General features: G+C 37.9%; 3 protein-coding genes across 4 annotated transcripts in view; all 3 read left to right on the plus strand.

Moving 5' to 3' along the window:
- Positions 1 to 18,924, plus strand: part of LOC113106275 (microtubule-associated protein 1A-like) — a 1,143,919-nt gene that overhangs the window by 153,993 nt on the left and 971,002 nt on the right.
- LOC113106290 (ras-like protein family member 11A-like) lies at positions 590 to 4,782 on the plus strand. Its single transcript, XM_026268044.1, has 4 exons — positions 590 to 1,062; positions 1,390 to 1,446; positions 1,658 to 1,740; positions 2,360 to 4,782. Exons 1-4 carry the CDS (start codon positions 912 to 914, stop codon positions 2,828 to 2,830), a joined length of 762 nt encoding a protein of 253 aa, XP_026123829.1. The 5' UTR covers positions 590 to 911; the 3' UTR covers positions 2,831 to 4,782.
- On the plus strand, positions 7,641 to 18,268 carry LOC113106283 (retinal guanylyl cyclase 2). Of its 2 annotated transcripts, XM_026268031.1 has the most exons (20): positions 7,642 to 7,933; positions 8,558 to 9,406; positions 10,224 to 10,528; positions 10,609 to 10,957; positions 11,055 to 11,139; positions 11,246 to 11,342; positions 11,425 to 11,550; positions 12,384 to 12,464; positions 12,734 to 12,910; positions 13,159 to 13,315; positions 13,390 to 13,539; positions 13,749 to 13,897; positions 14,657 to 14,820; positions 14,980 to 15,172; positions 15,337 to 15,511; positions 15,598 to 15,696; positions 15,867 to 15,961; positions 16,126 to 16,211; positions 16,288 to 16,376; positions 17,138 to 18,268. In XM_026268031.1, exons 2-19 carry the CDS (start codon positions 8,668 to 8,670, stop codon positions 16,373 to 16,375), a joined length of 3,315 nt encoding a protein of 1,104 aa, XP_026123816.1. In that variant the 5' UTR covers positions 7,642 to 7,933; positions 8,558 to 8,667; the 3' UTR covers position 16,376; positions 17,138 to 18,268. The 2 variants fall into 2 exon arrangements, with proteins under 2 accessions (XP_026123815.1, XP_026123816.1); XM_026268030.1 differs by lacking the exon at positions 16,288 to 16,376 and having other exon boundaries at positions 7,641 to 7,933.

Consider the following 18,924-nt stretch of genomic DNA (forward strand, 5'->3'; position numbering starts at 1 on the left):
CTGTGCTGCTTTTGACCGTTGTACATGTTTTATAGATTAGCGGGAACCTGGACAATGAGGAGAAGACGACAATGCGCTCGGCTGTTTTCGTGCTGTCTTTCCATCTACACACACACACACACACACACACACTGCAAGAACAACTCACTACAAATATGAACTTTGGAGCACAGCTGTTTGGAAGAATGTTATATATTGGTTTCACAATTTAAAGTCCACGCCTACAAAATGTGTGATGAAAAAAATGAATAGCGAAATAGTAAATTTCGACATAGGTTTATGTATTTTTTTTCCACTCAAGTATGTTTTCAGTTACCACAAAGGCAGCTATTTGCGTTTTGATGTAACAGTTCTGTCTTAACTTTATGCTTCGAAAAAGTCATTAAATAGTTAATAATAATTAAAAAGTCATTAAACAATATCCATACTCTTTTCGATATAGCACGCTTATTATTAGCCTATATTTATGCACTTTTAAATGCATGAACGTATTGTCTGACTGACTGAGTGATCTGGTTTATTCACGCCCCTCTTCGGCTTGGCCACTTTTTTTTTTTTTTTTTTTTTTTTTTTTTTTTGCTGAAGGCGCAGTTGCGGTCTGTGGAAAAAAAAATGGTTTTGCGATCAGGAACTGCGGGCTGTGGACGATTGTGTTAGACTTACTTCATTAGAGGGCCGGTATGCAAAATTAACATTCATGTCGTGCAGAAGCGGAGCCATCGTTTGGGGTGCACTGGATTGCATTTATTTAAAACAGTCTATGAAGACCTCTGTCTGCCAAACGGAGACAACAGAAAGCTTCTCGCGTTATGAGGAGGACACCTAACGTGTGGAGCGGGCTCATATAGCGCCAGAACGCGTGGGAAAAGAGATGCATTTCTAGACAGTCGAATATAGTTCCAGCTTTCTAAATGCGTCTTCTTATCGAACAGACAAGAACAATGAGCAGTGGCTCTAGCAACTTTCTGCTAGTGCCTATACCGGAGTATCCTGTACTAGACTGCGTGCCAAGCAAAAACGTCAAAATAGTTGTACTTGGTGCAAGCAATGTCGGAAAAACAGGTAAATATATAACACAATGTGGTTTTTAATATGTACAAGTAAAATAACTCATTTTACTTTATGCCATCATATTTTTTTATTGCATTGTAACTTATTCTAAAGGCACTTTGGCGATTTAATGTTTATACAGTTTATTATGTTTAGTCATCAATAAAGACGCGTTTTTTCTAATCCTTATAAAACGATGATGTTAGAGATATTTAAGCTAGTTTAACGCCAGGGTGCGACATACACTGGAACACTGCAAAGTTGTGCACGAGCTATGCGAGTGACAATGCTTATGCCTATTATGCTGATACAAAGTTTCCATTTGATTTTAATTTTCAGCTCTGATTGTACGATTTCTTACTAAGAGATTCATAGGAGACTATGAAGCCAACACAGGTAAACATTACAATGAAACAATGCTATTATACTATGATCCTATGAACTGTAAAAATGTGTTCATCATCATGACATTTTTGTTGCAGACCAGTGTACTGGTTACAGTCATTTCTGTTATAATAAACTTGATCAGACTTTCAGCACTTTATACTGAAAATACACTGACGTTTATCATTTTAGAAAGTGGATTTTTCTTTTTCAACATCCCTAGGAGCCTTGTATTCAAGGAAGATTAATTTGGATGGGGAGCAAGTTTCTTTACAAGTGCAGGACACTCCGTGTGTTTCACTCCAGGTACCGCCAAATCACATTCCTAACACTTCCTTCTGTCGTTCAGCTAAAGCTTCATCAGAAGCAGTGTGCCTATGGCGTATTATCACAGTCATTTAGATCAGTCAGTCATCGCCTGTGGGATTCCTGCATGCTTCAGATGAACTGTGGGGAATATTAGTTCAAACATTTGGCCAGTAAACAAAGTATGCAGCGCAGGGGAGATAAAGAGGGTGTGTTCAGCCATAAGCTCATTAGTCTGACTCATGTGAAGCCTTCTGAAGGACTCTCTCTCTTCAACTGAATGAATCTGATCCTGCCTCAAGCGCAGTGTGTATATAGGTGTTATAATGATTGAGAATTGACTTCTTAGTTGTTATGTTAGAACTAACTTATTGGTAGTCAGTGCTTGTGTTTCCCTACTAGAAATCTCAGTTGAAATCTCAGCAGTAAAAGGAAATTGTGGTCTTGGGGTGGGGTTTAGTTACCCGGTGCCCGTTACTCAGTACTTAAATGTATAATTACAGTGTAACAATGACACCTTAAATTAAACGTTGACCCAATTTTCAGCCAGAAATTGCTGATAAAGTTCATAAAAAATGTTATATAAAATTGGAATAAAACACCAGTTTTCTCATTCCAGGATGACGCAGAGGGTCTTTACTGTCAGGAGCAGATCAACCGCTCCATTTACTGGGCAGATGGATATGTTCTCGTCTTCTCCATCACTGACCTCAACAGCTACCGTACCATCCAGCCTCTCTATCAACATGTGCGCCGAATCCATCCCAGCGGCAACATCCCTGTTATCATCGTGGGAAACAAGAGCGACCTGCTGCGCGCACGACAGGTCCCGGAACACGAGGGAAAGGCACTAGCTGATGAATTGGGAGGGCCCTACTTTGAGGCTTCGGCCAGGGAGAACCATGAGAGCGTCCAGGCTGCTTTCCTGAACTTATGTCAGGAGGTTAGCCGAGCGCTGGGAGGAGGAAATGGGGAGAAGAGAAAAGGTGGACTCCACCTTGCCAGGCCAAAGAGCCCAAACATGCAAGAACTGAAGAGAAGGTTCAGGCAAGTGTTGTCATCTAAGGTCAAGTCAGCGAGTGCACTATGAAGAAGATCATATGATTGAAGAATGTGACCGTGTAGGATTCAGAGAGTGTTAACAATATGCTGTTGCGTAAGTGATTGTGAAACACGAGGCAAAACAATGAAACTTTCCAAGTACAGATGAGCAGTGAGATCACTGTGCTCTGCATGAACTGCAACATGGGACTCCTGACACTGAACTTCTAATGGTTTTAAGGCCAAAAAAATAGTTTTTTGTTTAATCTTTTAGCTGCAGTTATGCAGATGTTTCCTAGTTTTCCAGGATTATGATTCATTTCTTAAATTTGGTTGTTTGATAGTGAATTTCTTTCATTTATCAATGAGGATTATAAATGAATCTCTATTAATGTGAAGCAATGATAAGATTATTTTTGACCAATGTATATTGAAAGTAACAAAGTAAAACAAACATGCTGAAGGGCCGTTTATTGGACACATAAGTTGCAGTCTGTTCCTAAGATTCTCATGTGACTGGAGCAGTTTTACAAAACGCTGTTCTAGGATTATCCCAGCTTTTCCTGACAGTGAGAGACATAATCCAGCTATGTTGTTTAGAATCGTGGGAGGAAAAGGTTGTTGACTGGTGGTTCCCATGACCTTTGACCTACTTACACTGCGTCAAGGATTTGAGTGTACTATGGAGGTTCATAGATTTTCTCCTTCGCTATTTCTTCCAGATGTCCCACTCAAATGGACATTTGTTTATCTTGCAGCACAGATGAAGTAGCATTTCTCTGAAGAAGGTCTTGAGATTCCTGGACTAAACTATTGGTCATGCACCCAGTTAGTCATTGACCTCTAACCTTTCACCTCTGATATGGCCTACCATTTTCCTCTCTTCACACACTGACCTAAATGAAAAGCAGATTCAGTAAGTGACTAGCCTTGAACTCTCTGCTCTCGGGAAAGTGTGCGCATGCCCGTTTCCTTATACTTTGACCAAGTAAAAGACTGGTAAAATATACAGTATATCCTGTGCTGATTTGATTTCTTCCTGCCTTCTCTCATTATCTATATCTTTTACATAAACCCCCAATATTTTCAAAGACTTGCGTCAACATCTCAATTTCATTTCAACTGAACTTTTCTCAAATTCTCTAAAATCGTTGCAAACTAGAGAACTCTCGGAACTTGCTGGTTTACCTGGCCTTACCATAACATTTAAGTAGGCCTACAATTACAAAAATCAGAGGGATCTGCTGCTGGATTAGAACACAAGCCTGAATCAGTGGCGCCTCTCCTTTAGTTTGCGTAAGACAGATTTAATAAACCATCTCTCTGACACTGCAATTATTAATGGCTTCCTGTAGCTACTATTGCCTGCAAAAACTGAGAAAGATTGGACTTATATTGTCCTCTGACCAATGGGGAGGATGAACTGGTGTTTGTCCTAATTATGGTTCTTTTGGGAAAGCTGGTCAAGGAAGTTCGAATTCTCAGCAGAGTGATATTAGAGGAGAAACAGCTGTGACGTGAAATGCTTAGAGACACTTTTTTCCCTCATCTGAGCTCATTACGCTATCACAGCCACAGGAAGCATGACCGAGACCATTCCCATAGGAGGACCGGGGGTGGAAAGAGGGAGAAAAACAGTAAGAGAAAGGAAAAAAGGAAGTGAGGCAAGAAGCTAGAGGGAGAGCTATTAATGAAAATAGAGAGAAGGAAGGTCAACAATCTCCCAACCGGTCCATTCAGAGTGACAAACATCAATGAGGTTTGAGACCTGCTAGTGTCTTGCAAGACTGACTGCAGTATTAACAAGTTGTTTAATTTCTGTTTGAATACAGGGATTTACGTTTACATCTGCTTTCATATTTGTTCAGTTTTGGAAAGAACACCAAGAAGTGATTCATGTCGGCTGAACTCTTCAAGATTAACCCTAGTAATGTTTGGTTTAGTCAATGAAAAGTTTCTCTAAACATTGGAACTGTTTCTGTCCTTTTACATTTGAGGTCATTTTTTGATGTTTCATGTTTTTAAAAAATAAAAGGTGAAAATCTCTTTCAGATTTTGCTCTGTACTCTGCAGATTCACTGAAAGTTCTACAAAATGTGGAGCAACTACCTAATTAACATAACATTCTGATAAAAGTGAAGCACAGGATGCATCTGGTCAAATAATATGGCTGTATATACCATCATACCCACCCACAATGTTTAAGGGCTGTCTCTGTTCAAACTTGAACCATCTGGATGCAGACCAGTACTTTGTAGGTTACAGGTTATGCTTCACCGCATGTTGGCTTTAATGATAATAGTCTCACAGACCAGCCCAACAGTGTTGAAACTTAAGCGAGAGTTTGTAGAGACTTGGTCAGGGAGGTGCAGATTCGGTTTGCACTCATTTTTGTCTATTATGGTATTTAGCAGCTGACCTCTGATGCAGCGGCATCCCAGAACATTGTCAGAACTTTGACTAATGGTTTGGCAAAGTCATGAACAAAATGTCTTCTAGTAAGGTTAATACAGTGCTCTTTTAGAGTTATCTAATCTTTAATAATGTTCTTGAACAAATACATTATTACAAGTCATTTATGGAATGTTTTATTTTTGAAACAGTTTGTTTTTAAAATGTGCTACTTCTTTCGGAACATTCAGAGAACATTCGGAGTAAAGTATCAGAAATAATATTTTTCATATATTAATGGGAAAGTTAGAATTTTATTTTTTCAAAAAAATAAAATCAGGAATGGTTTCTGCTTCTTCAATATATATATATATATATATATATATATATATATATATATATATATATATATATATATATATATATATATATATATATAGATAGATAACGTTAAAATAAAATAAATAAATAAATTGCAAGACACTCCTGCTGTGTCCTTTTGAACCAGAGCAGCTCAACTATATTTGGCATCTGCCCTCATTTTTTTTTTTCTGACTTGACACTTTCAAGGTATTGTAAGCATTTTTTATATCACAACACAATAAAATAACCCTTTACTAAAATAACCCATATGATAACTCTTCCTGAGACAGCCTTAAAAACAACAATAATAACAATAAATCTTTGTTTCATACAAAAAATGCTCTCTATCAACCACTGTGTGCATTCAGGTTTTATTTTTTGTCTTTTTTATTTACGTTAAGAGAGGGTGTGGGGAAAAGTTAGCAATTACTTAAAATCTTTAAAAGTATCTTGTCATTTTGATGAATTCACTTTTATTTTGTTTGTTAATAAATCAGTTGCCTTGATACAGACCTTATCTGGTCTTTGATAAAAACATTTCTTACTGACATTTACAGACACATTTATAATTGTGATCTACAGTAATGTGATCTAATGAGCTAACTGTGATTCTAAATTGTGTTTTCCTCAGTAGTCCAACTCCCCATATGCTGACAAATACATTCAAATACTTTCTTAATTAATTTCACATATAAATACATAATATTATAAATGTGTGTTTATGCACATTTTAGCCTATATTAACACATGCACACACATAAAGAACAGAACTGGATCACTGGGCAGTGTTTTTGAGCTGTCTCCTGGTTACTACAACAGCAAATCATTGAACTCCATCTGTTTTTCTTCTAGACTATATGTGGCATTAAAGTATTACATAAGCCTCATCATAACCAGTCAACAATCTGAGCCTGGAATGATTTAGAAAGTTTCCATTCCATATTAATCTGTGATATAAATAGTTATGTGGTTTTTGTTTGCTATTCTGGATGGCATTTTAATCTTTAAATAGTCCGAATCAAAATAATATGAATTTTGAGTATTTGTCGATCTAAATACCACGCCTTGATCTGCAGCTTCTCCAGTTTGTCACCAGAGGTCATGCTTTCCACAAAACTATTAATCATTGTCATCACGACTGTAGCAATAGCCTACTAGTTTATTTACTTACCTTATAACTTTGAAAGTATTCAGAATTAAATCACTAAGTGTGTGCTTTTTGTTAATGTCCTCTTCTTCTTATTATTTTATTAATTATTATATCTTATTTATTTATTTTCACTGCTCTACATTTCTAGTACTTTGTGTAGCCCAAGTAAACAATGCGCAAGAACGCCCATCTGTCTGGATGACTGATGACGCAAGGTTTGGATGGCACCGAGGGAATGTTCTGAGGCACTAATATCTGCCACAGCAATCTTTCCATATTCATTACCTTTGACATGTGAGTGACACGTTCCCCTGTGCCTCTCCCCCGGTGAAATGTCCTGACCCCAGTGACGGCAGGTCAAGTCTCGAGGGGGAATTATGAGAATTATGGATGAGAAAATCTACCATGAGCTTTGGCTGAGCACATAAAACATGGAGATATGGCATATGGAAAGTTTCCTAGGCAAGGCATTACTAAAACACTCTTTGATTGGTCTGTGATTTAATTTTGGTCACTCGCTGCATAAGAAAGCAATTATCTGGCAAGGGAAAGTATTTGTGTAAGATTGCAGGGAGGAAATTAAGAGAGAGGGTGGTGGGACAGATGGAGCAGATTATGAAAGTGAACCACAAACATTTGTCACTTTTGTTCTTGAAACGTAGCCAGCTTTACCAGAATTAGGTGTTTGAAAAAAAAAAATGATAACAGAGATCTACGCACAAAACCAAAATTATATCAGCCAGACACACAACTCAACTGGGAACTTTATTGGATTCTACTGCCCTCTACAGTAAGTACTGGTGCAGTTCTTGTTATTGCTATTCTTGCTATTTCTTTGCTATTTTTTTTTTAAAACAAGTATTCATTATGTCAACACTTAAATGATAATATGTTTGGATTTTGTTTGGATTTTAGCATCAATTGCCAGCAGCTGTGATTTTCGGAAGAACACACACAACACTATAATGTGTCCATTACACAGACTGAAAATTGGATTGATATAATCTTCAGGTCATTCATTGAGGTCAGCAGTGGCATGGTGCACAGTACAAGAGAAGATTATAACTGTAACTCAGTTCTGGATAGGCCGTGATCGAACTTGCTGCTCATATCTGGATTCATTTCACAACATATTTGCAAATAATAAGAAAATAATGCATTTTTGCAAATGGTCACAGCGCTTCCATGGACAGGATTTGCACAGATGAAGACAACTAGTTATAGAAATGACTTTGGCAGTTACAATCTGTAAGTAAAATACAATTTCATTAATTGGTAATGCTAGACTGCAGTTTTAAAAATTGACAACAGTAACTATGAAGTCCAAACAAAGTCAATAAGTGTAAACAGTGTTGCAATTGTTGATTACTGCTGCTGGCAGGTAACTTTCGAATTAATGGAATTACTTATGTTACTTAATTAATAACTTAATGGATACTTACTTTTAACTTCTGGCTGTGTTGATCACAAAAAAAAAAGAAAACTAGCAGAGCCTTACTTGGATAATCAACATTTAAAGTCCCTTAAGTTTCATATTGTCATATTGATAGACAGTATAGTGAAGGATATACACGGTTGTTTTGCAGATTGATCTGTTTTGGGGTAAACAATACAATAGCCTAAATGTATTATTTGTAGCTTTTGATAAAGCTGAAGTGAGTAGCCTAAGCATTATGCTGTACTCTTAACAGGATTTCAGCAATCCTCTCACTCCCAATCTTACAGCATTAATAACCAGCACAAATGTATAGATTAAATCTTGCTGTTCTGAAAGCATTTTTTACAGCATGACATGCTAAATATGAACAGATAATCATTTTAACAAACAGATCTATCAGTTCTGTCTGTTTACGTGTGTTCATGTTTTCGTAGTTTGCTGTGGCTGGTGACCTGACTCACATTAAGGGCATCTCTCATGTGACAGTGCAGAAGTTCCACTGTGTGCCAACCCACCAGCTGTGTGGCTGACCTGTTTCCCTGCAATGCGACGGCCATCCAGTGCCTTTCAGAGCTTACGTCCAGCATGGGCCACCAGAGGACTCCAGATCCCTGACCATAGTACTCATAAATATACCTATTTGTGTCTCTGGCCACTGTTGTCTACTGTAAGCTTCCTGTGCCTTTTCCCTGCCAGCTTTGCTGCCACCGTCAGGGTTGGGGTGGTGGGTCCTTGGTCATGTGACCCCCTCTTTACTAAAGCTCAGCCCGGCGTGGCTGCGCAGTTAGCTGTGGATCACATCAACAGGGACCCTTACCTCTCTCAGGGCATCACGTTTGATTATGTCATCCTGGAGGAGGACTGTGAGACGTCCCAGGCTTTTGCCCGTTTCCTCGGTTTCTACACACGGGCGTCTGGGTTTATTGGTCCAGTGAACCCAGGTTACTGTGAAGCAGCCTCTCTGCTTGGAAAGAGTTGGAATAAGGCAGTGTTTTCCTGGTCTTGTATTGGACGTGAGTTGGATGACGCCCGTAGTCACCCTACGTTTGCCCGCACCATGCCCCTACCCTCCCTCGTCCTGCTACGCTTCATGCACCACTTTCACTGGGCACATGTGGGCATCATTACATCAGCAGAGGATGCCTGGTTTGAGGCGGGTATAAAGCTGGCCAGTGCCCTGAGGGGTCATGGGATGCCTGTTAGCATTGTGGCATCTGTTCGTAATGACCACACCAGCGTGCGCAAGACCCTGGCCAGAGTCAAGAAAGTGGCAGATCTCCGCTGTGAGTTTGAACGATATGTGATAAGTGGTCTGCTCACATTTAAACTGTAACATTTACTATTGCGACATATTAGTTTAATGTCATTCCACAATTTACACTTCAAATGAGTTTACTACAGTACTTTGTTTTGATACTAATGCTTCTCAAGTGTTTATACACTACCGTTCAAATGTTATGTTAACAATGTTTCAGTGTTAGTAGAAATTCAGTAATTTATTCCTGTGATGGCAAAGCTGAATGTTCAGTATTCTTTAATGAATCAAAAGTTCAAAAGAACATCGTTAATTTTTAATAGGCAATTTAATGCATCTTTGTTGAATCAAAGTATTATTTCTTAAATCAAAATATTTCTGACTTCAAAACCTTAATTAAATAATTAACTAATTTGTCAAATTCATTTGAGCACAAAACTTTTCGTAAAAAAATTATAGTACTAGCAATTTTGTCAGCATTTTGGCTGAAAAAAAACTCATATTATGATCAGAACACTGAAAAACTATACTGAATCTATACTGAAATATTAACTTTTTTAAGTTATATTTTTTCATTAAAAAAAGAAAAAAAAAAGTTTTTACTGTATTACATTTAGCAGTCCAAATCAACTTCCAGTGCATTCAGGCTATACATTTATTTTTACCAGTATGTGTGTTTCCTGGGAATTGAACCCACAACCTTTTGTACCACTAATACAATGCTCTACCACTGAGCCACAGAAACTCTATTAAATATAATGTTTTTAATATAATGATTTCAAATAATACACAATAAACTGTTCTTTCTACCTGTCCTCTCATATTTTCAATACTTTTGTGTGCAGTGGTCATCCTCGTTATGCACTCGGTGTTGATTGGTGGAGGAACCCAGAAGTTGCTGTTGGAGACAGCTTATGACATGCGGATGACAGACGGCTCGCTGGTGTATTTATCTTACGATACACTCTTTTACAGTCTGCCCTACAATCATGTATCCCAGCCTGCCCTGCGCCATAACAGCAAGCTGTTACGAGCCTACGATGCCGTGCTCACCATCACTATAGAGTCTCCACAGGAGCAGTCTTTCTACCAAGCTTTTGAAAAGGCCCAGGAGCAAGGAGAGCTTCCCAGGAACCTTAAACCACAGCAGGTACAGCGATGGTTTAAACTGGCGCTTTAACACTAAGCTAATATACAGCAGTTAGTGTAAAACCTTCACATCTCTTACAGGTGTCCCCGTTGTTTGGCACCATCTACTCATCAATTATGTTCATGGCTCATGCTGTGCAAAGTGTCAGAGCTTCAGGTCAGTGGATGTCTGGGGGGAACATCGCCCAGAATGCCCGAAACCTGCTATTAAAAGGTTTTAGCCTACAAGCAAACTTCTCTGACTTTGGCACGCTGGACTATGTGGTGCTGGACACAGATGGCTTTTCTTGGGAGTTACAACCTACACACCGTATTGAGATGCAGACAGATATGGTGCGTTTTCTGGGACGGCCGATTCATTTCCCCCCAGCTGGACCACCAAAAACTGATTCCAGCTGCTGGTTTACACATGGGATCATCTGCCGTGGAGGTGAGTGTGTGTATGTACATGATTTTTTGGTTTTTCGTTCACGTTGAAATACATGCATTTTATGTATCATATGTATCAATCACCCTCTGTGTTACAGGTGTGAATCTTTTACACATGGTTTTAATCTTCCTGTCTGGTTTTCTGTTCATCTTCTTCTCAATTGGCTGTTCTTACTGCATCAGGTATTCATCAAATTATAACCTAAATATATTGTAACATTGAAGGTTGTTCAAAGTGTGTGGACTATTACAGAAAGTTTATTTTATCATCTCTAAATGTTTTGTGTAGGCGTAAAATTAGTAAGATCCGAATGGTGCGGGGTCCGAATAAGATTTTACTGACTTTAAATGATGTCACATTCATCAACCCATCCCTGAGCAATAAGGTCAGTAGCACAAGTACACGTGCACACTAATAAAAATTCATATACTCATATATTAATCCTTTTATCTGAAAAAAAAAAACAGAAGCTGAGCTTGGATGACAGCAAGGCCAGTGATTCGAGAATGAGCTTTTCGGAGCGAAGCCTCAAATCTCCATTGTCTGTTCAGTCGCCAGCCACCCATGAAAACTCTAATGTTGTCATTTATGAGGTAAAAGAAAAACTCTCAATAGGTTATGTAAAATTAGGCTCATATTATAATTTTTTTTATTCAAAATAAACTGTAGATTTAATAGTCACAAACAAAAAATCCCTTCACAGTCCACTTGCAGCATTTATGAAAATTAAGTTGCAAATATGATTTGTCAGAATTAACAACATTTAGTAATTCAGCATTCAACAGCATGACCCACCATGATAAACAACAGTGTTGACTACAATATCATTCAAAAGTTTGGGGTCAGTAAGAAAGTAACTGAACATTTTACTAAGTAATTAAAGCAAAAAATGCAGTCAATTGGTCAAATGTGACAGTAAATACTTAAGTCATTGCTATTCTTTGTTATCCTGGAATTTCTTTTTATCACTGTTTCCGCAAAAATACTACGCAGCCCAACTGTTTTCAACGTTCCTAATAATAAAGACGTGTTTCTTGAGCAGCAAATCAGTATATTAGAATGATTTCTGAAATCATGTGACACTGAAAACTGGAGTAACGGCTGTTGAAAATCGTGCTTTGCCATCAAAGGAATTAGTTACATTTTAAAATATATTCAAACAGAAAACAGCTATTTTAATATTAATTTACAATATTATTGTTTTCACAATTTTTTTCTTTCTTATTCAATTATAAGGGCCAAAAAGATGGTGGAAAATGGTCATTTAGAACTAGACTGTGACTATAAAACTAGATAATGAGTGCAAGAAACCTTAGCATTATAAGTAAACATCATGGAAAATTATGTCATGCTATATAAGATACATTATTTACACATATTTAATGTAAATGACTGAACATTTTGTCAAATGTTTCTCACTTTGCAGGGTGATTGGGCCTGGCTCAAAAGACTGCCATATGGAAATTTCCGGACCATCACTCCTCATACCAGTGATGTGTTTGAACTGGTGAGATTTGCCACTAATTTTTACATTTATGCATTTAGCAGATGCTTTTATTCAAAGCAACTTACAGTGCATTCAGGATATCCACTTTTTCATCAGTATCTGTGTTCCCTGGGAATTGAACCCACAACCTTTTGCACTACTAACACAATGCTCTACCACAGGAACACTATTTTTACATAGTAAAAGTTTAAGAGTAGTGCTCATTCTGTATGTATATCTTTTGTTGGTGCTTATTTCTTGTTATCGTACAATTTCTCTCGATATTCCAGATGAAAGATCTGAGGAACGAGAATGTGAACCCGTTTCTCGGCTTCTTCCATGACTGTGGTGTGTTTGCCATAGTAACAGAGTATTGTTCGCGAGGCAGCTTGGAAGATCTGTTGCTCAATGATGACGTCAAACTGGACTGGATGTTCAAGTCCTCTCTCATTCTAGACCTCATCAAGGTACTCTACTCTTACTAGGAATGTGTTTGGTGGAATGTAAAATTTAAAGTGAGCACATGTTGATAATGACTTCTCAATTTAAACTCAAACCATATGCCACAAAAAGAGACTTTATAAGCATTAAAGTCATTACAAATATGATTCTTATTATTATTTTTATCATTATTAGTTCTCTGGTATGTACAGGTATGTTTATTGTCACATAAATGCCAAATGTAAGCTTATGTGTGTTTGTGATTGGCATGCAGGGTATGAAATATCTTCACCACAGGAACATCTGTCATGGAAGGCTTAAATCCAGGAACTGTGTGGTTGATGGGCGTTTCGTGCTCAAAATCACTGACTATGGCTACAATGAGGTGTTGGAATCTCAGAGATTTCCTTACGTTGAACCTCCAGCTGAAAGTAAGGTTTACTGGGAGACTTTTCTTGATGTCTATCTCCTGCGTAGGATGTTAAAGTATTTTTATCCCCCACAGCCCTTCTGTGGACAGCCCCTGAGATTCTGAGAGGACCCTACCCTGGTCTGTATGGCAGTCACCCTGGTGATGTGTACAGTTTCTCAATCATCATGCAAGAAGTGGTCATGCGAGGGCCTCCGTACTGCATGATGGAGAACTCTTTTGACGGTAAATTCACATGACCCCACCATCTTTACCAGGGCTTTTCAAACTTTTTGATGACTCAGACATACAGACATTTTTGTTTCACATTGGTTTTCTCTGAACTTTTCTGTGCACCCCTGAACTGTACTGTCCATATTGATAGATTGTTGTGCTGAAATGTCATTACAGTAATTTTACAGTGTTTAAGTCTTTAATACATCTGGATCATATAGAAATCATCCAGAAGATCCGGAAGCCTCCTCCAATGTGCCGGCCCGTTGTGTCTCCGGATCATGCTCCCATGGAGTGTATTCAGCTTATGAAGAACTGCTGGAATGAACAGCCGGAGAAGAGACCCACATTTGATGAAATCTTTGACCAGGTGAACATTGACACCACTGCCAAGCCATCACCATAATGCCAGATTTATGTGGTTGCCAGAAATGCAGTGTTATATTGTTTCTAGTTTCTAGGGTCATTCATTTCATTAAGTGAAATAATATACGGATGTACCAAAATCTCCTTTTTACTGTAAAATGTACTCACAACCACCATAATAATACAGGTAGTGAAACATGATGAATCAGAGTAGACCATAAAACATGGCTAATACTTACAACATCAGGGTAAAGCACTGAATGTTAAATAATGCAATAAACATACATTAAATAACACATAACAAAAAACATTACATTATAAATGTGCATTACTGATAACAAAAAATGAAAAGAAACAATTATTTGTATGCAATGTCATGCAGGGACTTATGGGAAAGTCTGTTTTTCATTATGACATGACAATGGTAACCATAAAGTTACATAATATTAAAAATATATTAATATGTATTAAACCATATTATTAAACCATTTGCAGTTTTCATCATGTATCAGAAGGTAACTAGCAATTAAGTTTATTTGTTAATTAATTAATTAATTAATTAGCTGAAGCAAGTTTTTTTTGTGTAAAATTACAAACTTTTTTACGGAGTAGTCAATGTTGTAAGACTGGAATTAAAACAGAGATTGATAATGTATAGGTCTCCGAATAACCAAGCAATGGAGACAAACTGTATGAGATCAGTCTGCTTTGAGAGATTCTGTATTCTCTGCTGTTCTCCATCTCCTCCTTATCCTCTCCACAGTTCAAGAATGTTAATAAAGGGAAAAAGACCAACATCATAGACTCCATGTTGCGAATGCTGGAGCAATATTCCTCCAACCTGGAGGAACTGATCAGGGAGAGGACAGAGGAGCTGGAAATAGAGAAACAAAAGACTGAGAAACTCCTCACACAAATGTTGCCCCCGTAAGTGACAGATGCACAGTTACAGCAATGACTTTAAACCACCACACTATGCACGGATGTGATATTTAGAGAAATAAACAGGGAACAGCTTTCATGCACTCATATAAGTAAAGTTTTGTTCGTTTTTAAAGTCTCTTTGTTTTTGTTCATCCTCTCTAGGTCAGTGGCAGAGACCCTGAAGCGGGGCACTACAGTCGAACCCGAGTATTTTGACAGTGTCAGTCTTTATTTCAGTGATATTGTTGGCTTCACCACAATCTCAGCCAACAGTGAGCCCATAGAGGTGGTCGACCTCCTCAATGACCTTTACACAACATTTGATGCTGTAATTGGCGATCATGACGTCTATAAGGTAACACTACAAACGTGATGTTAGCTTTTTTAGCTGTGTTTTGATTATTTGTAACCACCGTATTAGCAAATTTGTTTGCTTTCACATAGATTTATTTCAGTGAAATTAAGATAATGTAAGCCTTCAGTTTACTAATGAATGTCTCTTGTCTTCATTGCCTGCAGGTGGAGACCATTGGTGATGCTTACATGGTAGCATCAGGTGTGCCAATGCCCAATGGGAACCGACATGCAGCCGAGATCGCAAACATGGCCCTGGACATCCTGAGTGCTGTTGGCACCTTCAAAATGAGACATATGCCTGATGTACCAGTCCGCATCCGAATAGGACTTAACACAGGTCAGACTGATCCATCCCATTTGGTTGATTCCATTTTTTTTAAAATTGTAAAACGTTTTCTTTACATACGTATACTTTCTTATTAGGTCCTTGTGTGGCCGGTGTGGTGGGTTTGACCATGCCACGGTATTGTCTGTTTGGGGACACGGTCACCACTGCTTCCAGAATGGAGTCTACAGGATTGCGTAAGCTTGTGACAGTTTCACCAATTTTTATATTTTCAAAGATGAATAAGGAAAGATGCATGTCTCATTAAATTACAGATATAACAATTATTAACATCTGTAATTAAGTTGGCCAGGCAAGGAAATTACTCTTAATCTGTATGTGTGTGTGTGCGTGTGTGTGTTTGTAGCGTACAGAATCCATGTCCATTCCAGTACAGTGAAGGTCCTGATGGAGCTGAAATTGGGGTACAAAGTGGAGCTGAGAGCCAGAACAGAACTCAAGGTAAGCTAGTCTGAGATCATCTGTAGGACAACTAATGAAGCTATTTTACTTAACAGAGAGTAAGTAAAATATCCAGTGAGTGGCAAGATCAACATTGCAAAATAACACTGGAATGATTAAGTTTGGTCTATTTGGGCTGTGCTCTTATCCTGTCATCTCCACAGGGCAAAGGTGTCGAAGAAACCTACTGGCTCACCGGGAGAGACGGCTTCACCAAACCACTTCCCATGCCCCCCGTACTCAAGTCAGGGTAAGGGGTGGCCTTTCCGCGGCCTGTGCCTGCAGTGTGTGTGTTTTGTGTTTATCTTCTTCAATGTATTTTTCAGGCAAATGGCTCATGGCCTGCAGATGGAGGAAATAGCCGCATACAAGAAGCGGAAAGCTGAAGCACAGCTTGCAAAGAAGAAAAACTGAGGTAATGTTATGCATGGAGAATGTATAACATTACTCAATGAGGCACAGAGAGTTGGGGGAGGTGGGGAGGACGGCATGACGGGGCTAAAGAGTCAGTTGCCAATTTTTCCCCATTTTGGTTGGGTTTCATTCTCCAACCACTAACAAGACTCAGTTCTTCTACTTTCAAGTAATGTTTCTCAGAGGATACTACATTATCCTTCTATTTTATCTTCTAGGATTTTTAATTCATTTCTGTTCATTTCTGCAATTTTAAGTTTAGACATTTGAACATGAAATAGATGAACAGAGTAACCGTTCAAACGAAATGTGTGTGTGCATGATTTGATGTCATAATTTACGGTAACTTATTTTTGGACTTGAAGATGTGTGACTTGCCTAAGATAAGCGGTTATAAAAGCTCTCTCCTTTCAGATCGGATGGCACTCCTCAGATATGGATAGCCGGCTTTTCAAAATGGACCGTCGCTAATGTTTGGCATGCTGTTATGATTCTGTTTGTGTGTTCTGTCATGCTCTGAATGTCTTGTTTGTTCCCAGTGTTTCATGTATCATGTCTTTACATAGACCACAACAAACTATATATACTCAAGTTCTGTTTTCCCAAGTGACATAATGTAAATGTTTTACATAATCCAATTCAAATTAGATATAACAGTTGAATACAGTTTTTTCTTTCTGTAGTTTTTTAGATCGAAATGCATTTTTTGATGAGCTCGATCGACTAAGGCAGGTGTTCCTTCTTTGTTTTTCTGTCTTACAGACGCGAATCAAAAGATTTTAAAGTGATGCTTAAGAAGGCAGTGAGGAAGATCTCCACCGTGCGCCAGGTGGCTCAGATCACCCTAGCCGATGAGGGCAATGTCTTGATACACCATCACTGATGACCTTTAACCTTTGCCTTTTGGACCCCAGACCTGCACGCAGAATGAAACGGAACGTGGAGAAACAGAAGCTTGTTCTCAGCCTGTTTTTCTTTTAAAAGCACCTGAATGGGCAAGCTTTACTGAACAGGAACATCTCTTTGTTATTGTAGAAATTCAGACTTTTCTGTAGAAGATTCGCTATGAAGAAGCTTTCAATATATCAAACCGTACTGAAACTACAGTACATGGCTTCTCATAAGCTTCTCATTTGGAGCTTTGGTGGTCCAGCTCACTCATCATGCTCATCATAAACATATACATCTCTGTCTGAGAAGCCACATACCTCTATTCTCTACATGAAGCACCTCTATGAAATGAACCAAAGTCTCACAAGGAGCTAAATTTACAACATGGGAATCTATTACTCAGCACGAATGGTGTCAGGTCCGGCTCAGAAACTCAATACATACAGTGCTTACACATCATTCACTTGCAGATTATCTCTCTTGGTAAACATGTGTGCGACTAAAGAAAATAGTAAGTTTAGTATTCCAGTCGATAAGCTATTGTGCAGCCAGCATTAATATGGTGCATGTGGTTTAATGATGATCTGTAATTTTAGATTTAGAGTTCAGTTTTACCATGGGATTTTAGTTGATTTTTTTCTTTTTGTGAAAAAACTGTTTTTCCTCACTGATGATCAACTAGCATAATCAATAATAGGATTACCATGAAATCTCAAAGAATATAAAAATATGTATTAGGAAGCATTCTTGCAATGCATGAGTGCATTGTGGTGGTTGTAGAAATAAGATTTAGTTTTGGTAAAGAATTTAACTATGAAGTTGTATTGTACATACTACAGTTCAAAAGTTTGGGGTCAGTAAGATGTTTTATGTTTGCATTTATTTATCAAAAATACAGTAAAATAGTATTAGCAACATTATTACAATTAAACATAACTTGTCTATTATAATATACAGTATTTCAAATGTTAATTTATTCCTGGGATGGCAAAACTTTCAGGAGTCATTACTCCAGTCACGTGATCTTTCAGAGATGCCAATTTGGTGCTCAAGAAACATTTTTTTATTATCAGTGTTGAAAACATTTTGTGGAAACCATGATTAATTGTTTCAGTATTCTTTGATGGAAAAAAGTTAAAAAAAAAAAAACAAAAAAAAAACTTTTTTCTTTACTCTCATTTTTGATCAATTTAATGCATATTTGCTAAACAAATGTTATTGACGGCAAGCTTTTGAACATTAGTATATATATTTGAAGCAAAATATTAATTTGTGTTAAAATACTGAATTACTGAAATTCCTAATGTACTGTAAAAAATTAAACCAAAAAATTGAACATGCTGTGCGTTGTTTCTTTAAAAGGATGAGCTATATTGTTTAATGGGAAAGGGTCTAATGTGTGTAGGAGTCTTGAAATGAGTATGATATCATAGTTAAATGCATTCATCCTGAGACGCAGTAGAAGTTCAGAAGCACTGAAGTACTGTATTACAGTGCCCTCTTGTTATTGTGTCAGTAAACGCAGCAGATGGCGACCTACATTATCAAGCCCTATGTGGATTATCCAGCACTGACTCCATATAAGACTGCAGAGCCACCAGGTCACCCCTAACCAGATTACCTTGTCTCAAAACCTGTTCATCAACTCACAGCAACAT

Source organism: Carassius auratus, chromosome 7 (assembly GCF_003368295.1).
Source record: "Carassius auratus strain Wakin chromosome 7, ASM336829v1, whole genome shotgun sequence".
NCBI classification, from domain to species: Eukaryota; Metazoa; Chordata; class Actinopteri; order Cypriniformes; family Cyprinidae; genus Carassius; species Carassius auratus.